This window comes from Perissodus microlepis, chromosome 3, assembly GCF_051167445.1.
Source record: "Perissodus microlepis isolate ML-2025 ecotype Zambia chromosome 3, ASM5116744v1, whole genome shotgun sequence".
Taxonomy (NCBI): Eukaryota; Metazoa; Chordata; class Actinopteri; order Cichliformes; family Cichlidae; genus Perissodus; species Perissodus microlepis.
This window is the reverse complement of record NC_140463.1, coordinates 37,384,203-37,403,598: the sequence shown is the minus strand read 5'-3', so window position 1 is coordinate 37,403,598 and position 19,396 is coordinate 37,384,203. Positions and strand designations below refer to the sequence as shown.

The following is a 19,396-nucleotide window of genomic DNA, read 5'->3' as shown; positions in this document are numbered from 1 at the left end:
GACATAGACCTTCCCAGTGAGGATGAGGAATTGGAGTATACCTCCAATTCTTCCTTCTTAAAAACCCTCAGCAAAGAGAGTAGACGCCTGTACCATGAACTTTAGTTTACCCTTGGGGTGTTTAAGGTTACAAATGTAGCTCACTTCTTTTTGGGGGTACGCCACCATGGTTACTCATGCTGAAGACCAAACAGGGTAAGATAAGATAAGATAAGATAACTCTTTATTGTCATTGCACAGTCATACATAGTACAGTAGTACAATGAAATTGGAAAAACTGTCCTACGTCGGCACTACATATAACACGACACGATATGACACATCACAACGCAACAAACAACACAACACAGTATATTAACTTAGTATAAAAAAGACGAATAAGTGTATGTGTGTTGCACACTGTTATTATTGCACATTAATTATTATTGCACCTTGTTATAAATATAAATATTATTATTGTTATTGTTTTAAACATTGTTACCTCCCCCCTAAAAAAGTCCAGGGAGGTAGCCAGTCAGGTCAGCTATTTGCATTGATCAGGGCTATTGCCCTGTTGTAAAAGCTGTCCTTGAGTCTATTTGTTCGGGACCTCAGCAGCCTGAACCTCCTGCCAGACGGCAGCAGCTTAAACACCCGGTGTCCTGGGTGTGTGCAGTCCCGTAGGATGCTGCGTGCCCTCTTGAGACAGCGAGTGCTGTACAGGTCCTTCAGGGAGGGAAGAGGATGTCCAATGATTTTTTTGGGCCATATTGATGACCCTCTGGAGTGCCTTTCTGTGTGCTGTGGTGCAGCTGGAGAACCACACACCGATGCAATATGTCAGCACACTTTGAATGGAGCAGCGGTAGAAGACGGTCAGCAGCTCCTTCTTCAGGTCCATTTTTCTGAGGATTCTCAGAAAGTGGAGACGCTGTTGGGCCTTCTTTAAGACCGCAGAGGTGTTAGAGCTCCATTGGAGGTCTGTGTCTATGTGCACACCCAGAACCTTGAAACTGGAGACCCTTTCCACGCACTCCCCGTTGATGCTGACAGGCTGCAGCTCGGACTTCCTCCTTCTGAAGTCAACTACCAGTTCTTTTGTCTTGGTGGTATCGAGTTTTGTTTGAGCTGAAAGCAGCATGTGCTAAACTACTGCCCACTGATCAGTCAATCCTCTGGAAAATATAGTCACCGTTCATCTAAAGTCTTTGTCGTTTCTTTACAAACATCAATAAGAAATTCAGGTTCTTAAGAGCAGCAAGATTAACACTTACGACTTAAGACTGCAGCAGAAAGAATCAGGCAATCTTTTCAACAGGAATACTTTTATTTAAAAAACACGTTAATAGAACTGAATAAATAAGTCAGTAAATATGATCAGATTTTGCAGTCTGCAATATTTTTGGCAAGTTTTCCCTCCTGGCTTTAAATAGACTTCATTAATGTAACATTTTTACAGTCATAATTACCACTGCACACAACATGCCCACACATTCATACGATGTTAATATGCATACTGTGAAGCACTGTCTTGTTTTGTTTTATTCAATCACACTCACTAACACAGCACTACTCTGGCTGCTGCAAAGCCTTCTTTCAGTTGCTCCCTTTAAAGGTTACCACGTGGGTCTTGCGCCTCCATCTCATCCTATCCTTAGCATCCTCCTCTGTCACACAAACCCTCTGCATGTCCTCCTTCACCACATCCATCAATCTTTTCTCTGGTCTTCCGCTTTTTCCACGTACATCCTTTGTCCAATATAGTCACATTCCCTCCTCTGGCCCAGTGCTGTCTCCAACCTTCTCACCCTAAGCTGCTCTTCTGAGATATCAATTTCTACCTCATTTCTCATCTTTTTAAGTTACTTTTGCTCGTAAGACATCCTGCTAGCAGACCTCTTTGTGATTAGCCCTACTCTGCAGCCACAGACAGGGAGGCGGGGTAAAGAGGGTTGCCAAAATGGTGCTCCATTTGATATATTGAATTGGGGATCAAATTTGCATCAAACCAGAACACCGAGATTTAAAAGCCAGTGGTTTTTGGCAAAGGGTTGAAGAAGCTAAAGTGTCTTTTTGCACCTCATTTGCACCTGCGGAACCTATATTTGAGAACTTAGCAATCCACAGCAATGTTCATATGAAAATAGATGCAGAACGTAGCTGCCAAAGTGCACATTACTGAAAACCACAGGAAGATGAGTCACAAAATGCACGAGTTGATGAAGTGGTAACAGGTGATTGTTTATCAGCACGGGGAAGGAGCTTCGAGAACAGTCAGCGTCTGAGTTCTTGATCGAACTGAAGTGACAATATAATTGAATTCTTTTAACACTCAATTATGTAGTGTTGCTGCAGTAGAATTAGGCACAGACGGCCTTTTCTTCTTTCAGAATTGAGAGAATTAAAAGAAATGTCTTTCTTAAATCCCGCTCAGTACTGCTGACAACAAAGCCACGCAGCATTTGGACATGTTTCATCAAATTTAGGATGTTGAAAATAAAGCACCAGGGGACTGAGGCAAGCTGTCGTCGTTGAATGTGTGTGTGTGTGTGTTGGAGTGGGGTGGTGGGTGGGTGTAAATGAGAAATGACTTGTGCAAAGTGTTGTGACTGGCTGGTTGGTTTCATAATTCTCCAAAAACTGCTGAGAGACGGAGTCGGAACATCTGCTCGACACATCTGAAGTGCAGTCTCCGGTGAAAAATAAAATCTGATGACAGTAGAAGTTCCTTATTTTGTTGTACTCTTGACTAGTGTGAAGCAGACATCTGCACTGGCACGATTGCCCAAGAAGTTTGGGGATTCGTTTTAGCCAATTTCCACGAAATTGTCAGAAACAAGGTGAAGCGATAATCGCTCTCGCTGTGCAGTAATCTGCGATCGTTTCCCCCGCATGTCATGTGAACTTTTGCGTGCATGGTAATATAATACTCAAGCATTCAGAGCGTTCGGTTTGTTCAAGCTTTCATAATGTTGTCTCTAGTCTTGGCAGTGTTTTTCCTCCATAGGGAGTAATGTTCTAAGCATATGTGGGGGTAGCAAGGCTGAAATTAATGTAAATTTATGTGATTCCAATGCTTCATAACGCAGCAGAAAACATCCGAGCGCAGTAAACAACATCCTGTACATTATTCGTGTTGAGTTTTCAGGTGCGATTTGTAAAAACAAAGAGCGGAAGGCAACGTGTCACTCCTGTGGAAATCACTGCCGCACATCCGCTCTGCATTTCTTGTAGTATATCATTGTTTTTGACACATAATATACAGCGCGATTTTCTCTTTAAGACAGGTGCTTGTTATTTGTTGCATTCCAACTCTGCTGTGATCTGACACGTGGACGAAGGCTTTGTTAAGTTTGTTATCAGAAAACACGTTCAGTAGTAAACTTGGGAGTAATGTTTCTCCAGCTCACCGCCAAAGCTGACGGCATCTGTCATTTGCTATCATGTGGAATGATGTTTTCTAATTGAGCGCATGGAGAGCTTCCTGAGTAACTTCTCCCAGCAAGCAGTTATTGACTGTGCTCCCCAGTTGTCAAGTAGTTTAATACTGTTTTAAAAGCTCTTTTTAGTTCCCGCACTTGCTCTTGCTTCAGGTTATTAACATTTTATTGTACTTGTGACATTCTAATTGATGGAGGAACATCCGCTAATGTTATTGTGACTAATAAGTAGTCTAATTATAAATAGATTTTGTGTAGTAAGACTTTAATTAATTCGCAGTGACTCAGTGAAGTTACTGCAGGTAATTATTCTGTCTGTAATAGAACATTTGTGTCCAATTGTTACCAGTAAAACCATATTATGTGCACTTAAATGAATAGCTACTTTTTTGGTTGCTACTTTTATGCGTTTGCGTTTATTTTGGTCATTTAGGCTTCAGCCTTCTGTTAGTATCTACACAGGATGCGTTTAGGCTCAGTGCATTAGCAGGTCGCCTGTAATTGTGGCTCTTTCTAGAGCTCCATACATAATCCACAAAGTCATACATTTACATTTTAAGCCTGGAAATATGCTAAGCTTGGGACCCCTCCGCATATAAAGTGAATAAATATTTGGGACTCTTATGTGGATTTAATGCATTTCTGCAATTTTACTGACTTTCAACATGCCTTTGCTTTATCATGTTGGGAAATGTCATCCAGGATAGAACAATGTCCAGCACGCACATTCAACCCGACTGATGATTAAAACTGTCCTATTAGGTTTGATGCAGAGTAGCAGATATCCAATATATACTTTAACATCATATAATATATTGTCAAAAACATAGATTCTCAAATTTTATTCGTGATATATGGATATCACGTGTTATTAAAGAGTTCCAGCATTTAAAATCTATATAGCACCAATTCATAACAACAAAGAAACCCCAACAATCACACAACTCCCTATGAACGAGCACTTTGGCGATTGCGGGAAGGAAAAACTCCTTTTCAACAGGAAGAAACTTGCAGCAACCAAGATTGTTGCACAGGAGGAAACATGTCACCAAACAACTGGTAGGTCTAAATTGGTTCGACTGCATTCATTCTCCAACAGATTGGTGAAGGTTTGCAACTAATTGCTCTGTACTTTATAAATTCAGACAGATTGCCAACACATTGCAATCAACCAGTTGGTCTGTGTTGAAGTGCACAACTTTCTTCAGTGTGTCTCTTTGCAATAGGGGACCCAACTCAACTTGTTGCCAACAGGAAGTATTTTGATTATATTCTTATGTAAAAGTGAGGTTGCTGAGCAACACTGCTGTTCTGCAGCAACTGCATCACTATTACTGGAAGGATTTCTGCTTCAAATCTATGAAGTTCTGGCTGGACTCTGAATTTAAGTAACTAATGCAAATGTAAGTAGTTCATTTCTCTGCATGGAGATGGTGACAAATATTATATTCACCATTTATCACCATCACAGATTGAATGCAACTGCAATCCAAACATAAACTGACTTAGCTGCATTGCCATTTAATGCATGTGGTTCCAGATCTGTTTCCTGCCTTAAAAGCAACCTTTTTTAAGGCAACGAGATTGCAAGCTTATTGCACACAGTCACAGTAATTTTGATTGTACCTTGTTTTCCCCAGTGTGACTGCAGCATTAGGTAGCCAGGGTCTCATACATCACAAATCTAAAATAGCAATCTTGTCTCTCCTCAGCTCACCGTTTCACCACGTGTGCCACCTTTGCTCCCACTCCTCTCCGTGTGTCACAGTGAAACAAACACACACAGAGCAGAGATGCTTTGTTTAGCTTTTGTACACAAGCCACTGTGGAGCTTTTGATGTATCCCATGACTTGCTTGATCTATCAGAACAGCACTCTGTATGTACTATGGGACTTGCAGATTTTCAGAATAGTGAAACATACACCTGGATAGTGTGGACCAATGTGGATCTCCCTCTATGCAAGCAAGGCGCAGAAGGATGAAGCAAGGATTAATTTGTATTTTCATGGATATATGGACGCTAAATGAGCCAAAGGTAAAAACCATTTAAACATTTAAAGGGATTATAACCTAATAAAAAAACCCTAGTAAATATGTAAATTTGATGAAGAGGAAAGTGTTTTTTAGACATTTAATCAATGCCATAATAGACTTTAAGTTCACAGACACTTAAACAATAGATTAAATGCATAAACTTGGAGCAAAAACCTCAACGTAGCAACAGGGAGCTGCATTTTTTTTTTTTAAATGACCGAATTGAGGTTTTAATTCTGAGTAATAGTACCATTCCACCGTGTTACTAGGGTGAACAAAGTCTGCGTTAAAAAACAAAGCAGCTTCGAAAACATCGCACTTCATTCGTCAAAGGTTCCCCCGATGATTCATTGTGGCTGACATCAGTGACAGAAAAACCAGAGCGATGGAAATCTATTCAAATGTGGTGAGGCTCAATTTCCCCTTTCATGAGAGAACTGTGGATAATATGTTGGACCCAGACCAGTAGGGGGTAAAATAGCTTCATCAGTCTTTTCAAGTCAAAGTGAGGTGGAGGGAAACAAGTGAAACGCCGATGCATAACACTGACATTTTTTAATAGAATTCATTTATAACAAATGGAACTCGTGTCAGCAAAGAACTGGTTTTCGTACAGACTTCTTCCGCCACCAATGTAACCTAAGTAAGAAAATAAAAAGCACTCCTTTCATTCAGAGAAAGAAACATTTTACGCTAACAACTAATCAGAGGTAATTGTATGATCTTTTTAACAAGCCATTTTTTTCTTTTTTTTTTTACAATTTCATTATTTAATTTTCAGTCTATGCATCCAGACGAGAGATAGATAGAGAGAGCAGAGAACACAACGTTTATTTCTGTTAATGACACTCCAAGCTTGAATGGCAAAGCCACGAGAACAGATGGTCGGGGGGACAGATTGTTCTGAAGTCATCTGCTGGAGTAACCATGGCATCAGAATGGATGCTCTTTTTGCCACAAACTTTTTTTTTTTGTCTTTTTCAAGAGTTGATACCATTTTGTGTTATTTACATACACACAAAGTGAACGTTTAAGGAGATTTTTTTTTCTTTTTATAGATGGGTTCAAGTAATATATTATTGGGTTTAGAATCAATAGGGCAGTGCATAGTACAAAGATAGAGAAAGTGCAAGTCTTCCTACCAGGCCAGCTTTGGCCGTTCTGCAACGTTTAACCATGCATATGAAAACCAAAAGAAAACAAATCGATAAAAAAAAGGGGAAAAAAACACAACGTGTTCTGAGATTAACATAATGTAACATTAGCCACCATGAGGTTAAATAATAGCACTTTTATATCTCAAAACTATGACAAAAGTAATCAGTTAAGCAGACACAAATATAACACATAGCTGCTTCAGTTAACAAGGGAAAGAAAGCACCTGGAATGCACATCCACAAAGCCATCAGAGAGGGTACTGAGAAGTTATAGATGCTGCTCCACATGAAGACTGAAACATAACCCAGATAAACCCCCTGTCTCCAACTGCTGTGCCAGAAAAAGAAAAGAAAAGGGGGGCTTGAAACACCGTTTAGGATTGTCAGGATAACATAAATGATGTTTTGTTTGCAGTTTGTATTTCTCTACATATAAAGTAAAAACCTAAGGCATGAAGAAGAAACCCTTCGGTGACGACCTGTGCACTGGGCTTTTTTTTTTTTTTTGGCCTGATCGTTTTTTATTTAAAATCTAAACAATGTTGGGAAATGTGACTGTAAATGGTAAAGAATCGGTTAACCTTAGGTTGGGCCTTAAGACATGATGGATATTATCCTGTTTAGTTCTGACGCCAGTCTCTTCCCTGTTTAAAACCTGTCTGGTAATTGTTCGCAATGTTGCCCGTTTTCTATAAAGGCCAGTAGGCCAGTATACATGTAGTATATATAGATATATACTGTTTTCCTCTAATTCGCTAATTCGCTTCACAGCCACAATAAGGCCACTGAAAATGACACGTATGACCTTTGAAACGTTCTTATTTGCATATATATAATCTCATCATGTGACAAATGAATACTAAAGGTAAATAAACTGTACATTTACACTAAATGCCTCGATTACTCAAAGGATACATTGACATGTTAAATGAAACATTATAAAAACAGGCATAAATATAAGGCACTCTAAATGCAAAATGAAAGAAATGTCCTCACCACCGAACGCTTCGAAGAACCACAACAAAGTGACGTCTTTGTACCTTGCCCTATTGCGTGGAACGTGAGTGCGGCTGCGCGACCCCTCTGTCTCTGAATACAAAGTGTACGAGAGCTCGGAAAAAAACGCCCTGACCGGCACCGGGGCGTTCCCACTCCCACGCCTCGCTCGCGGGGGGAAACGACAATGTCAATGAGTGAACAACATATCCACGTAAAACCCCTATCTAAACACACACATATTTATTGCACAAGAAAAGATGCACTGAATCAGAATACAGTTTTGTCCTACTGATGTGCATTCCAGTGAAAAATCTCTTCATTTCCCCCACAGCACACAAACTCTCAATTTAAAAGATTTCATAGATGATCCATATTTCATTTACATTTTCACTCATAAATTATGTACTTTATCAATATATTTAGAATGTTATTTACTTTAATATATATATCTATGTATATATATTTATATATCTCACATATTTGACAATCTATACCATATATTTATATAGTCGTGTATGTCATCGAATTCATCAGGTTCTCTCTTATCATTGGAACATGGAAGAACTAAGATAATCGGTAGCAGCAACTTCATACTTTGCTCATCCCTGTTGATTCCACAAAGCCCCAGTTTATCTCATGGGAGTAATTAAGTTACCATGTAGGTGATCATGGACAGAAAAAACAAAACCAACAGAGGAAAAGAATCAATTGTTTTAGAAAAAAAACAACAGAAAAATCAAGACCAAAAAATAACTCTTTAACAAAGTTACATTTTGGTTGTGTGAATTCTGTTCTGTGGACTAAGTGCAACAAAATGCACGGGGGTAAAAATAAAAAGCAAAGAGACCCTCTGCAAAACAGCACATACTGTACGTTAGAACAGTTCTACAGCTTTGAGAAAAAAATAATGAACCTTTACGTAAATACATTTTATCACTTTTTCCCCAAGCGATAAATTTGTGTAAAAAAAGGAAATTCACACAGTTCAAAAAAAGCACATCAGCTGTATAATAAAGTACTAAAAAACTAAATCAATAATTTGTATTTATTTCATAGCTCATTTACCCTCTTCCCCAAAATTTAGATGATGAACATTGTGACAGAAAACGGGGCTATTTATTCATTGTTACTTTAAGTCTGTCCTGCTCTTGTGGACCAAGCATTGTCTTCTTTTGTGATGGGTTGTCTGTGTGTACTTGATTGTGAAACAGATTTTTTTTCTTCTTTACAATGTGCATTGAGTTTTTTTTCCCTCCCCCGCAATACTGTGTTCTTCCGATGCCTCTCGTAATGGTTCATAATCACTGATGCATTTCTGACGATGTCATTATTGTTCATTTACTTTTTTGTTGTGTTGGTTTCGTTCAGTTTTATGAGCCCCAAAATGAATCCTTGAAGCAAGAGAAAAGGTAATTCCGTGTAATGCTTCAACAGTCAGGATTCCCTCACTCTGAGTCAAGGCGAGGTTTTTATCGGGGTTGGGGAAATACTTGGTCCTCCTGGGAATCATTTTTTTTTTTTTTTTTTCGTTTTTTGACAAGTCATGTCGCACATCCAACATGTAATGAGTTGTTAGCAAGGAGTTAAGGAGTACTTTCTCAAGCAGGACTTTATGGCTCAGAAGAGAGGCTCACTGGGTTTTCTTTTTCCAAAGGGCCCTCTGCTTTTATCTTCCAATACTGGGTCTTTTACGTTGCATAGTGATCAAAGCTTCCCAAGTACTCCAAGCCAGCTCTGTAGCAGAACTGGTATTGATCCTGGAAACAAAGAAGAAAAGATGGTTACATAGAATCATGTTCGCTACATTTTCCATTTCAGCCAACCAAGAAATTGTCTGTACTGTAGATGCAATTCATTTTTTCCAAAAATAAACACAAACTACATTCTCAAAGCTTGAAATTTGTATGCTGGTCAGTTGAAATGGAGAAGTGGAGAACTGCTCCACTACTAAATTAATCATAGTCTTTAACAGAGCGTCGCTTTAGTTCATCTGTTTGGCTAAAGAGGCTGCTTGGAATCTATCCAGACCTTTCAGGCAATTGGAGCTAACTGTCAAATTAGTAACATAGTAGCTAGTTACAGTCAAACACCTATAGTACAGTATGTAAGTTGGGCTTTTCCTAGAGTGTGAAAGTACACCAATAACAAAGGATGGGGATGGAGGCAGCTCACCTCTGTCTGCACCATAGCTGGTCTTTGCGTCCGTAACATTTTCACTGTCTGAAAGATGTCTACTACGCCCTCATATCTCATTCGTTCCAAGACGATGCTGAGGGTGATGAAAACTCCGGTTCTACCGACGCCCGCGCTGTGGAAAAGAGATCAAGACGGCAAAGAGGTCAATGCTCCTGGCCAGAACCTTAATGAACCTACAAGTAGTGGTTTTTTTTTTCTCCGTGAATGGAAATTGCTAATTTCATCATAATTTATCCCCTAATGTGAATATGTTCTTGCACGTTTTTTTGCCTTCTGAAAAGACAAAGATGGTTTGGTGCATTATCCTGGTCACTTACCTACAGTGGACCGAGATAGGGCCATCTTGGCCGAACTGCTCTTTTGTTTTATGTACTTGGCCGATGAAATCAATGAACCCCTCTCCTGATTTTGGCACTCCTTGTTCAGGCCAGTCTGTGAACTGAAACTGCCTTACTGTCCGTGACTGCCCATCCTGGGAGAGAAATAATGTAGAAAAACGATCATGACAATGAGAATTGAAGCTAGGAATGTAGCTGAAGGTATTTTGCAGGTAGCCCAGTTCATTCCATGATCGTTGTTACAGTGCAATCGTGAAATCTTGAAGAAAGGCGGTTGCGCAGATGCCAAGAGTAAAGCATCAGAGAAAACGTTTTGTTATTAAACAAGACTGTAATTTTACCTGAATGTATTTAACATGAACACTAAAGATGCTAATTCCTTTGATGTGCTACCCTTGACAGGGTGCTTGGAGAATCGACTTTGAGGATGTGCATTACTTAAGTGATGTTGTATCCCCTTGATAAGGAAAGCAATCCCATTGATGAGACAGTGTAACATACTCTACAAAGAAGGGAGTCTGTGCCATTTATCTGTGTAAGCCTTTGATGGAATTAAAAACTCTGGCAGCTCAGTGCTGCCGGCACCACATTTGTTTTTTTTAAACACATTGACATGTGTCATAATTTCCATATATTTATATTTCTTCTCATGTTACACTTAAGGCCATAATGGTGTTGTAAACAAATATTTGATACAATGCCAAAATTGGAGCAAATTACTGCTGCTGCAGAAAAAAATCTAGTTAATTACAGTTCATCATCCAGCGTGTTCAACCCCATTAGTCAAATCTCCTTTCTTGGTAAATAAAATCATGTGATTAACAAATTGCATTATGGGATTTGAGACATTAAAATAACCTATTGTGTGCTCAAACACTCACTCGGTTCTTTCTAAATTGTCTACACCTGCACCTCTCTGTAATCCACTCAGTGTCCTCCATGACCCTTGGGTAGGTCACAACCCAGACGTGGAGAAACAATAGCACTAGTCTAAACTGTAAACAGCACTGATCTGAAGCAATACATTCCCACAACCTTTGATCTTTAAACCGTGTTTTATGAAACAGTGTCTGCTTACCCTGGCATCAGTCACTTTGAACTCTCTCAGGATATACTGGGGCATGTTATACTCGGCCATGGGGTCCACCACAAAGTACTGGTATCTGGCCGACCTTTCTGCTGGCCAGTACTGGTGGCACTTTTCCTGTGGGAAGTGAAAATAGAATACCACAGTGAGCCACAACATTCTCTTCACAGACTAGCTTCATTGTGTTCGTTCCCAGAAATGTCTGTCTTTCAATTCACACTGTATCTGCTCTTTGAAAGCTTTTCTTCCCAGTTCCTGAATCTAAGTATAGCTGTTTTCACACATGCACTGCAGCCCTGAACTTTTTCTAGACTTCTTTAACCCGGCGGAGCTGCACGTGAGGACAGGATGCAGTCGGACCGGAAAATAACCTGTCTTTAACCTGCCGTCTCCCTAGAACCAAGTCTATATAATGTCTGTTTGTGTCAATATGAGAATGGCACAGGTAACAGCTAGGTCACCACTGCTTGCCCCTACGTCTTAGCTCCTACGTTCTCTAAACTTAAACCAAACAGAGTATTTCCAAGAGGACAGCACTGCTAAAGTGGACTATACAGCTTATTGTATTTCATTTCTTTCAAAGATTGCCAGAAGAAAAGAATAGCAAAACAGTGTTTCCGTACCCTGCCCATTTCTCTAAGCTTGGTTAGCATTACAACAATAGTAGAGTTATGCTCCCAGAGCATCCTCCAAAAGTCCTCCGTGGTCTCTGCCAGTGGTCCCTGTGTTGCAATGTAGGCTTTCTGTTGCCTGCGGAAATGAATCACATGACAAAGGGGGGAAATAATCAGCGCGGACGCATATCTGAATGTTACATGGAACTACGTTTGCACTGACGTGAAGCCTTGTGTTGATTCACTTTCATTTTAGTGCTTACCTGTACCCATCAATGAAACTGGCATTGATGTAGTCAGAGCCCTCAACTCCTCGAATGGGCTGTAGACACACTCGTGTGGACTCGTATGGCATTATGTTAACAAGGCGGTTCTTGAACTTGTTGCAGGGGAGATTGGCACTGATGAATCGTGATGTATGGGCTTTAGTGTTAGCTAAACGCTGCAGGGGAAAAAAGGAGGAAAAAAAAGAGATACCCTTGAGTGTATGGGTATCAGGTAAGAACAATGGCATTCAGATGTTTCTGTATTTCCCCGGTGACAGATTGTGTTTGACAACAAAGGTATGTTGCGAGCGATAAAGATCTGAGCAGTCTAGCGAATTACACACCTTGAAAGCGGTGAAAAAGAATCAAAAGTATAATATGCTGCACACAGCTGGGTCATGTAACCATAAAGTATGGAAATGGCATCAAAGTGATTATTATCACAGCTTGCCCTTTGCCCGTGTTATGATGAAAAGACAGGGAAATGGATACACCAGGAAGATTTAAGTAGTCAGAAGAGCAGTGTAATCTGACCTGTTTATAATCTCTTGGTTGAATCAGCATCCATCAAAGAGAACGAAAGTAGGCGCGTGACAAGCAAGGCAATAGCATATATACAGCAACGCTGGTGGAGCCTTTCATTGTAAATGCAGAGTATATTGCTCAAGTTCTTCTGGCAACTGCTCTGTGGTGGGGAAAACCTGTGTTTGCCGTTTTCATGTAAACCAAGACCCCTGTTTTTGAAGGAAATGGAGCTATGGAAGGGGGAGCCAGAAAGGGGGGAAATTTATCCTATGTCATGTTACACAAGTGAGTCAACTAACTGGAATAGAGAGGAAACCACAGGCCCCTTGCTGTCTAGTGGGGCCTAATAGCGGCTGGAAAATAGTTTGGGAGTTGTATTGAGAATGGGAAAAAATGACTCCTTGGTGTGAAGTGGGGTACGGGATGCCAGTGGGGCGCAGGTAAATTCTAAATACTTTCAAATAACTTCATCAGGTGTGGTTTGAAAATACAATATACGATAAAACTGTCTTTAGCATTATTTATCTTAATCAGCCCTTGACCCAAGCCATTTTGCTCAGTGCTTATCCTTTGGTAAAGAGTTAAGATACCTTGAACTCAAGTTCCATGCCGGTGACATTCTCTCCACCCTCTATCTGGGTCAGTTTCTGGATGTAGGCGTATAGGTTTCTGGCGGGCACTTCGGTGGTGCCGCAGTTGACGGCCTCCTGGAGCGCGTCATGTATGAAGACATACTGGTCCTCTGTCTGCACCATGTAGTTGCGCTGGGCACGCATTAGCGTGACGTGCCCGTAGATATCCACGGTCTTCTCGTGCTTGATACGTTCAAGCATGGCATCAATCACGATGAAGCAACCTGTGCGTCCCACGCCGGCACTGGAGCCACAAAGGAGACAGAGATGGAAGGATGGAAGATGGTTATTCATTTATGAAATAACGCTTTAGACTTTATTCAGATGACAGAGTTTTATGGCAAACTCCCACCAGGGTCTATAACCTCATGTTTTTATGAGTTATATCATGCTGATGTTGGCATCACAAGCTTTTTATAAAGCCGGGATAAAGCCACCATGACATCACCCACTGGTCTGCGGACTGGTTTTGAAACCTTGAAACATTTTGGCTGTCACCAGTTAGTTGTTAGAAACCATATGCCACGAGTCATGGGTTGATATGACTGACACACTCATTAGTGACATAAGCGCCTTGTCAATTAGATCTCCCCACCGCTGAATTATACTCTGGTTCATCACTTTTGAGACCAAATGTTTTTAAGCTAACATCATGCAGTACTAAATGACACTTGAAACCAGAAACTGAGACCACAATTTCATCAAGCGCTTACAAAGTTATTAAACTGACTGATATTGGATTTTTTTAGCCCGATATTGGTATTTGAAAATGTAAAAACCCATTACAAAAAAAGCCGATACTTTTTTTGTTTTAGTAGTTATTTATTTGTTTGTTTATGCTCTGCTAAGATCGCCTAGTCGTTGTGTCTGTGGCGTTCCAAAAACAAGCGCTGCCAAGTAAGAAATTGCATAGTGCCCTCTGGTGGAAAAACTGTGCAATGTCAACACTCATATTATGTTAGAGGAGTGTTTTTCCATGTCTACTTTAGTTTAGCTTTACTTAGTTAGCCTAGTTTTCATTTATCGGCTGTTATAAATGCCGATATTGACAGATTAGAAAATAGCTATTGTTGGCTGCTACTTGATGAGTATTAAAGTGAGTAGCCAGGTGAATTTTTATCCAATGACGCATATGCAACTGGATTTAGAAAGAATGCAGGTTTAGGTCATTTTGATCTGCATCAGCCCAGTGGAAGGAGAAGTGTCTTGTCCAAACAAGGACAGGGAGCTTGAATAAGTTCCCTTCTTCCGGTGATGAGGCCAAAAGGTAAACTCTCTTTGCCAAGTTTTCCACTGTAGGATGGACCATTTGGCTTGGAGTGTAATTAAATCTGAAGTGGCACTATGTGGAGAAGAGGGCCCGGTACTCACAGCCTTGAGCAAGCTCAACACTGGCTTTGCAATCCAGTCCTTCTCCTTTGGACCCCACCTGCACTCTTCAACCCATCAGGACTAATAACTTACGCAACAGCAACATTTAACCTTCATCTCGCAAATGAGAAAAGTGCCACTAGAACAAATGTGAACACAAATGTGGCTCCGGAGTCGCAAATTTCACGTGAACATTTTTTATTAATGTGCCGGACAACTTCTGAGAAGTGCAGCTGACTACAATTAATGCCATTAGATTAGTACTGTGCACCTAAATGGAATAAGAGCTTTAGAAGAGGCACTGAAAGCCAGGTCTCCTCATTAAGATTCACACAGGTACATTTGTGCATTAGTGAGCAAAATGCACATGTGGAAAAAAGACATCCTGCCAAAGACAAAAATGTTTTACTGTTTCACTTTGACCTCTCCTTGCAGGCCAGCTTGAGACACGCTCTGTAGATGTAGCGCGTTGGCAGTCTGCTGACGAATGCTCACCCCTGCACATTACATGTTTTAATATTGCATGGTTCAGCACAAAGATGTTTTCTGATGACAATTTATTTACCGCGGGGCGACGGGGTGGTGTTAAATCTTGTTCGTTAACTCTCCTCCCACCTCCCGCAAAGCTCGGCATTGACAAGACAAGTCCTTGCACTTGGCACTCCAAAGTAAATAGGTTATTCAATTCATTAAGCTGACATGCCTACGAGGTGTGAACCATGCTCTTGTGCCTCCTCGTGATGAAGCATTTGTTTTTCATTTGCTCTGAGGAACAGGGAAAGGCTTGAGAAGGAAAACTCAAGAGGGAGTAAAGTCAGTCCCCGGGGGCCAAGTCTGGTTAATGTGCCATGCTGCACTGGAACTGTGCTGCAAATGGAATAAAGACACGTATGGGAGTCATTGGCTTTAACAAATGATCTGATGATCACTTTCAAAATGGCTGACATTGGCTGAATGAGACTGAACTTTTTATTTCTTTCCTGACAAAACTCTTCACACCTTTAGGGCAGAAGGGAAAAAGAGTCAGTATGAGTGAGTGAGAGAGAGAATTGGGCTGCAAAGAAATGTGAAATGTGTCTCAGGGTTATTTGAAGAATGAATCACTTCCAGGTCTGAGAACACCTCAGCTCCTGGCCATGGGATATAGAAACAAGTCGAGATTTTTCCCTCTACCCCAGCTGTTTCCAATCTGAAGGCATTTTACAGTGCAGACTTGAATGTGGGAGAGTGATGACCTGCAAGAGAGTAAGTGACAGAGTGACAGCAGAGAGCTAGAGAGAAGGAGACGGAGGACGACGGGGAGCGCAAGGGCGTTGAGAGCGAAGGCAGACTTGTTTTAGCTAGAGATTCTCCTCGTTTGTCTCATAAGCATCTGGAATTGCTATTAATTAAAAAAACAAGCAATGCTAGGAAAGTGTAATATTTCTTTATTGACAGGTGTGTGTGTGTATTCGGGGTGAGACGGTGCAGAAAGCTGTCGGTACATTTGGCAGTTGAAGGAGAGCTGGCGTACTGACTGCACTAATGACCTGACACTGCCTTTTCAACCAGTCAAAACCAGCTGCTCTGGACGTCGATACACATTAAGTGTCAGACTAATATTCTTTCCAGGAGTTTAGGGAATAAGGGATGGGAAAGAAAGTTCAGCGTGAAATACAGCTGCAACGAGTCCTGTGAAGATAAAGCGTGAGCAGCAGTGAAAGCAATTACATATGTATTGTTAAAAAATCTCTGGCTGTCAGCTAACCTGTCACCATTTTGCTACTCTGCCTATAAAACATGCACACATAAAGCGCAGCTCACCAGGACCGCTGCACTGCTGTTAATGGGGTCGATAATCATTTCAGTCGCGTGCGTGCGCGAACACTTGGAAATGTGGAAAGTAAATCAAAGAGAAAAAGAACGCGTTGCTTACTCGGGGAGTATGGAAGGTTGGTCTTTTAAACACAACCCACTGGCTAGTGTTGACTGTCCACTGGGTTGGCTATAATCCAAACCATTTGTATAACTGTACTGGAATCACTGGGAGACACAGCTATAGCTTGAAGGAAAATAGAGGACAAAGGAGCAACGTTGCTTAACCTAACAGCACCACTGACATTTCATTATGTCTTCAGTCTTTAACACTGGCTTCTCTATCGTCAAAGAATTACTAGCTTTAAAAACCAGTACTGGTATTAGAGTATGACTCCGACCAGATGTGGTGTGGAGGAAAAGCACTGCTACACTGAGCGTTATAAGTCTCTGACCACATGAATGCCACTGGGTGCAGTTAGGTGTGGACTGTTTTGTTTTCGCCACGCCCTGCGGCTGTAACACCTCGTCACAACTGCACAGCCTGTGGTCACCACTAGTAGGCAACGCTGACAAAGTTGGTTGCCTGGTTTTTTACTATGAAAACGAGAAGCTTTTCAAGGCAAGCCTCAGACTTGTGCTATCGATACAGCAATTGCAGTTTGTTATATGGCCACTTGAGGCTTGCCCTAAAAATCAGTCATTTATCATTTATTATTGACCCCACGGATGTTGTAAAACATGGATGTAGCCACTAAGCGACCTCTGCAAACAGTATCCTTCTGATTTGATGGCCTCATTCATTCAATTTGGGTCATACTGAATCAAAAATAAAGTCTGTTATGGTCATACCATGTTTCAAAATGGGGGATTAGCTGTGGTATGAAAAAGCACCCTCATTGGCTAACGACTTATATTGCCAATAAGCAATAAGTGTGTTGTTTCACAGACAGACCCATCATCACTTATCACATCTGGGGGGTTTTGTAACCAAGATGGCGGCGGCACAACTCAAGGCTTCAAAACTGGAAAGCAGTGGGAGACTTCATGGTAGCTATGTCCACCTTTTAAAGTTCTGAAATTACTTTAAAATTATTTTGAATATATATACAGTTGCTTATTTAAATAATTTACTATGAAATTTATAAAAATTAATCTTTCCATTGAACTTTTTTTGTGATTTTCTCCCTTCTATGGAGCTAAAAGAGGCCACCCAAACACATGAAATATCAATGGAAAGCCCAGGATGTCCTCTATTTAGGACATCAGGACTTTGTGTGGTAGCTCAAATAAGTCAAAAGATACAGACCATAAACAAATGTCCATTACAGAGGACATAAATGAATAGGCTGGTTCTGAGGAGGATATTTATATCACACATTGGCCTTAAAATTTTGCATATGAGCGGGTAGCATTAGCAATTTATAGCCAACAGCCTGTGTTGTTTCCGGTTTTTGAATAAAGCTTTCTTGGAAATGCCTCACTTTCTCTTGTATTTTGATTAGAGTGAAGTGTTAAGATTGGATGGACCCCATGGGGTTCTCTGGTTTTTGGGTGGGCCGCAGTACTCTGACACTGGGAATCTTTACAGCGTGGTAAAAAAGGAGGAAGGAAATGGTTTGGCTGTTACTTGTAACTGTGAGTTGTTCTTAAAGTTTCCCTTCTGAGTCACTGGGAGAGGCCAGAGATCACTGTGACATTTAATCATGTCCTTTTGACCTCTTCTGAAACCTCACAATGCCTGACTAGCCCTTTAGCTACAAGAGCAAAACAGCCCCTGACCTGTGGGTTACTGAAAACAGCAGGACCTAGGAAAGCAAGAGGCACGCTATAATGTCCCCGGAAGAAAATTCCTCTAGTCTTACCTTGTGACAAGTGTTCGCTCGGCAGTGGAAAACAGATGAATGTATTTTGATTGATACTCTTAAATACTCCTGCGGGGGGACGCATTAGCTACCCACTAAACCCATATTAATGATGTTTCATAAGCAAGCGCGACAAAAAAGAGTGCTCCCTGTAGTGGACATTTCTTAGCCTAACTGCTTTATACAACAGAGGTATAGCTTACGAGCATGAATGCATTTTGCAGCGTCTGTATGGATTCATCTAGAATCCGAGAATGTGAGCGACAGGAGGAGAGAGAAACGTGCTTCTAATTAGCGACTCGTGAGGGAGGAAATCCTGTGCAGTTGATTTTTAAAAGTTCTAAACCCTCTCATTTAAGCTCCTATTCATTCCCTTACACAAAAATAAATAAAAAAAAATCAAAAGACTTTGATTGCTTGTTTTTTATGCCTTTATGGTCTTTACATAAGGCGCCTGAGCACATGCAAGCTGATTTTTTTTTTTTTTGGGGTGCACCAACTAATCAGTCGACTGCTCCGTAGACTGCACCATGCTGTCAGTTGTGGATTTTTTTCCCCAAGGCTTTTATTTTGGCCTCTTTTCATGTGCGTAAACAGCTTCAAGAAAACAAAAACCTGCACAAACTAAAGGAGAAAATATATCTTTTTTAAAGTATATCTGCTAAACTGCTTTTTCTCTTTTTTAGTGAGTGAAAAAATGTATTGGAAGTAAGTAAATATAAAAGATAGCTCTATTTAAAACTGTAAAACAGAAAGTTAGCTTTATAGGATTTGGAGCTGGGGCATGACTGTATCTGATAGGGTGCCAGAGGAATTAAAAACTCCCATCTGCACGGTGACATTAATTCCTGCATTCTGCTTCACCGTAAAAAAAAGAAAGAAAAAAGTCAGGGTTTTCAATTGGAAGCGATTCGCCAACTAGCACTAATTAACTTCAGCATGTGGTAATTCTAATTCTTCAGTAATCCCCCTACCCTTTTTGTCGCTTTCTGACAAAAGTTTGTATCTGTTACACTCGCTATCGCTGCTTCTTAATTTCGACTCCCCCCCCTCCTCCTTCTGTCACTTTTCTTTTTCTTCTTCTGTGCAGCGCCTCTG

General features: G+C 40.7%; 1 protein-coding gene across 39 annotated transcripts in view; it reads right to left on the bottom strand.

Annotated features, from left to right (window-relative positions):
• Positions 1–5,994: 5,994 nt before the first annotated feature.
• ptprda (protein tyrosine phosphatase receptor type Da) overlaps positions 5,995–19,396 on the bottom strand; it is a 408,815-nt gene continuing 395,413 nt past the window's right edge. For all 39 annotated transcript variants that reach the window (XM_084924268.1, XM_084924283.1, XM_084924276.1 and 36 more), the window contains 7 exons: positions 13,227–13,512; positions 12,109–12,287; positions 11,855–11,981; positions 11,223–11,348; positions 10,124–10,278; positions 9,783–9,918; positions 5,995–9,367 (listed from right to left, as the gene is read on the bottom strand). In XM_084924268.1, the coding sequence (XP_084780394.1) occupies positions 9,299–9,367; positions 9,783–9,918; positions 10,124–10,278; positions 11,223–11,348; positions 11,855–11,981; positions 12,109–12,287; positions 13,227–13,512 (1,078 nt within the window). In that variant the 3' untranslated portion in view covers positions 5,995–9,298. The remainder of the gene's footprint in view (positions 9,368–9,782; positions 9,919–10,123; positions 10,279–11,222; positions 11,349–11,854; positions 11,982–12,108; positions 12,288–13,226; positions 13,513–19,396) is intronic.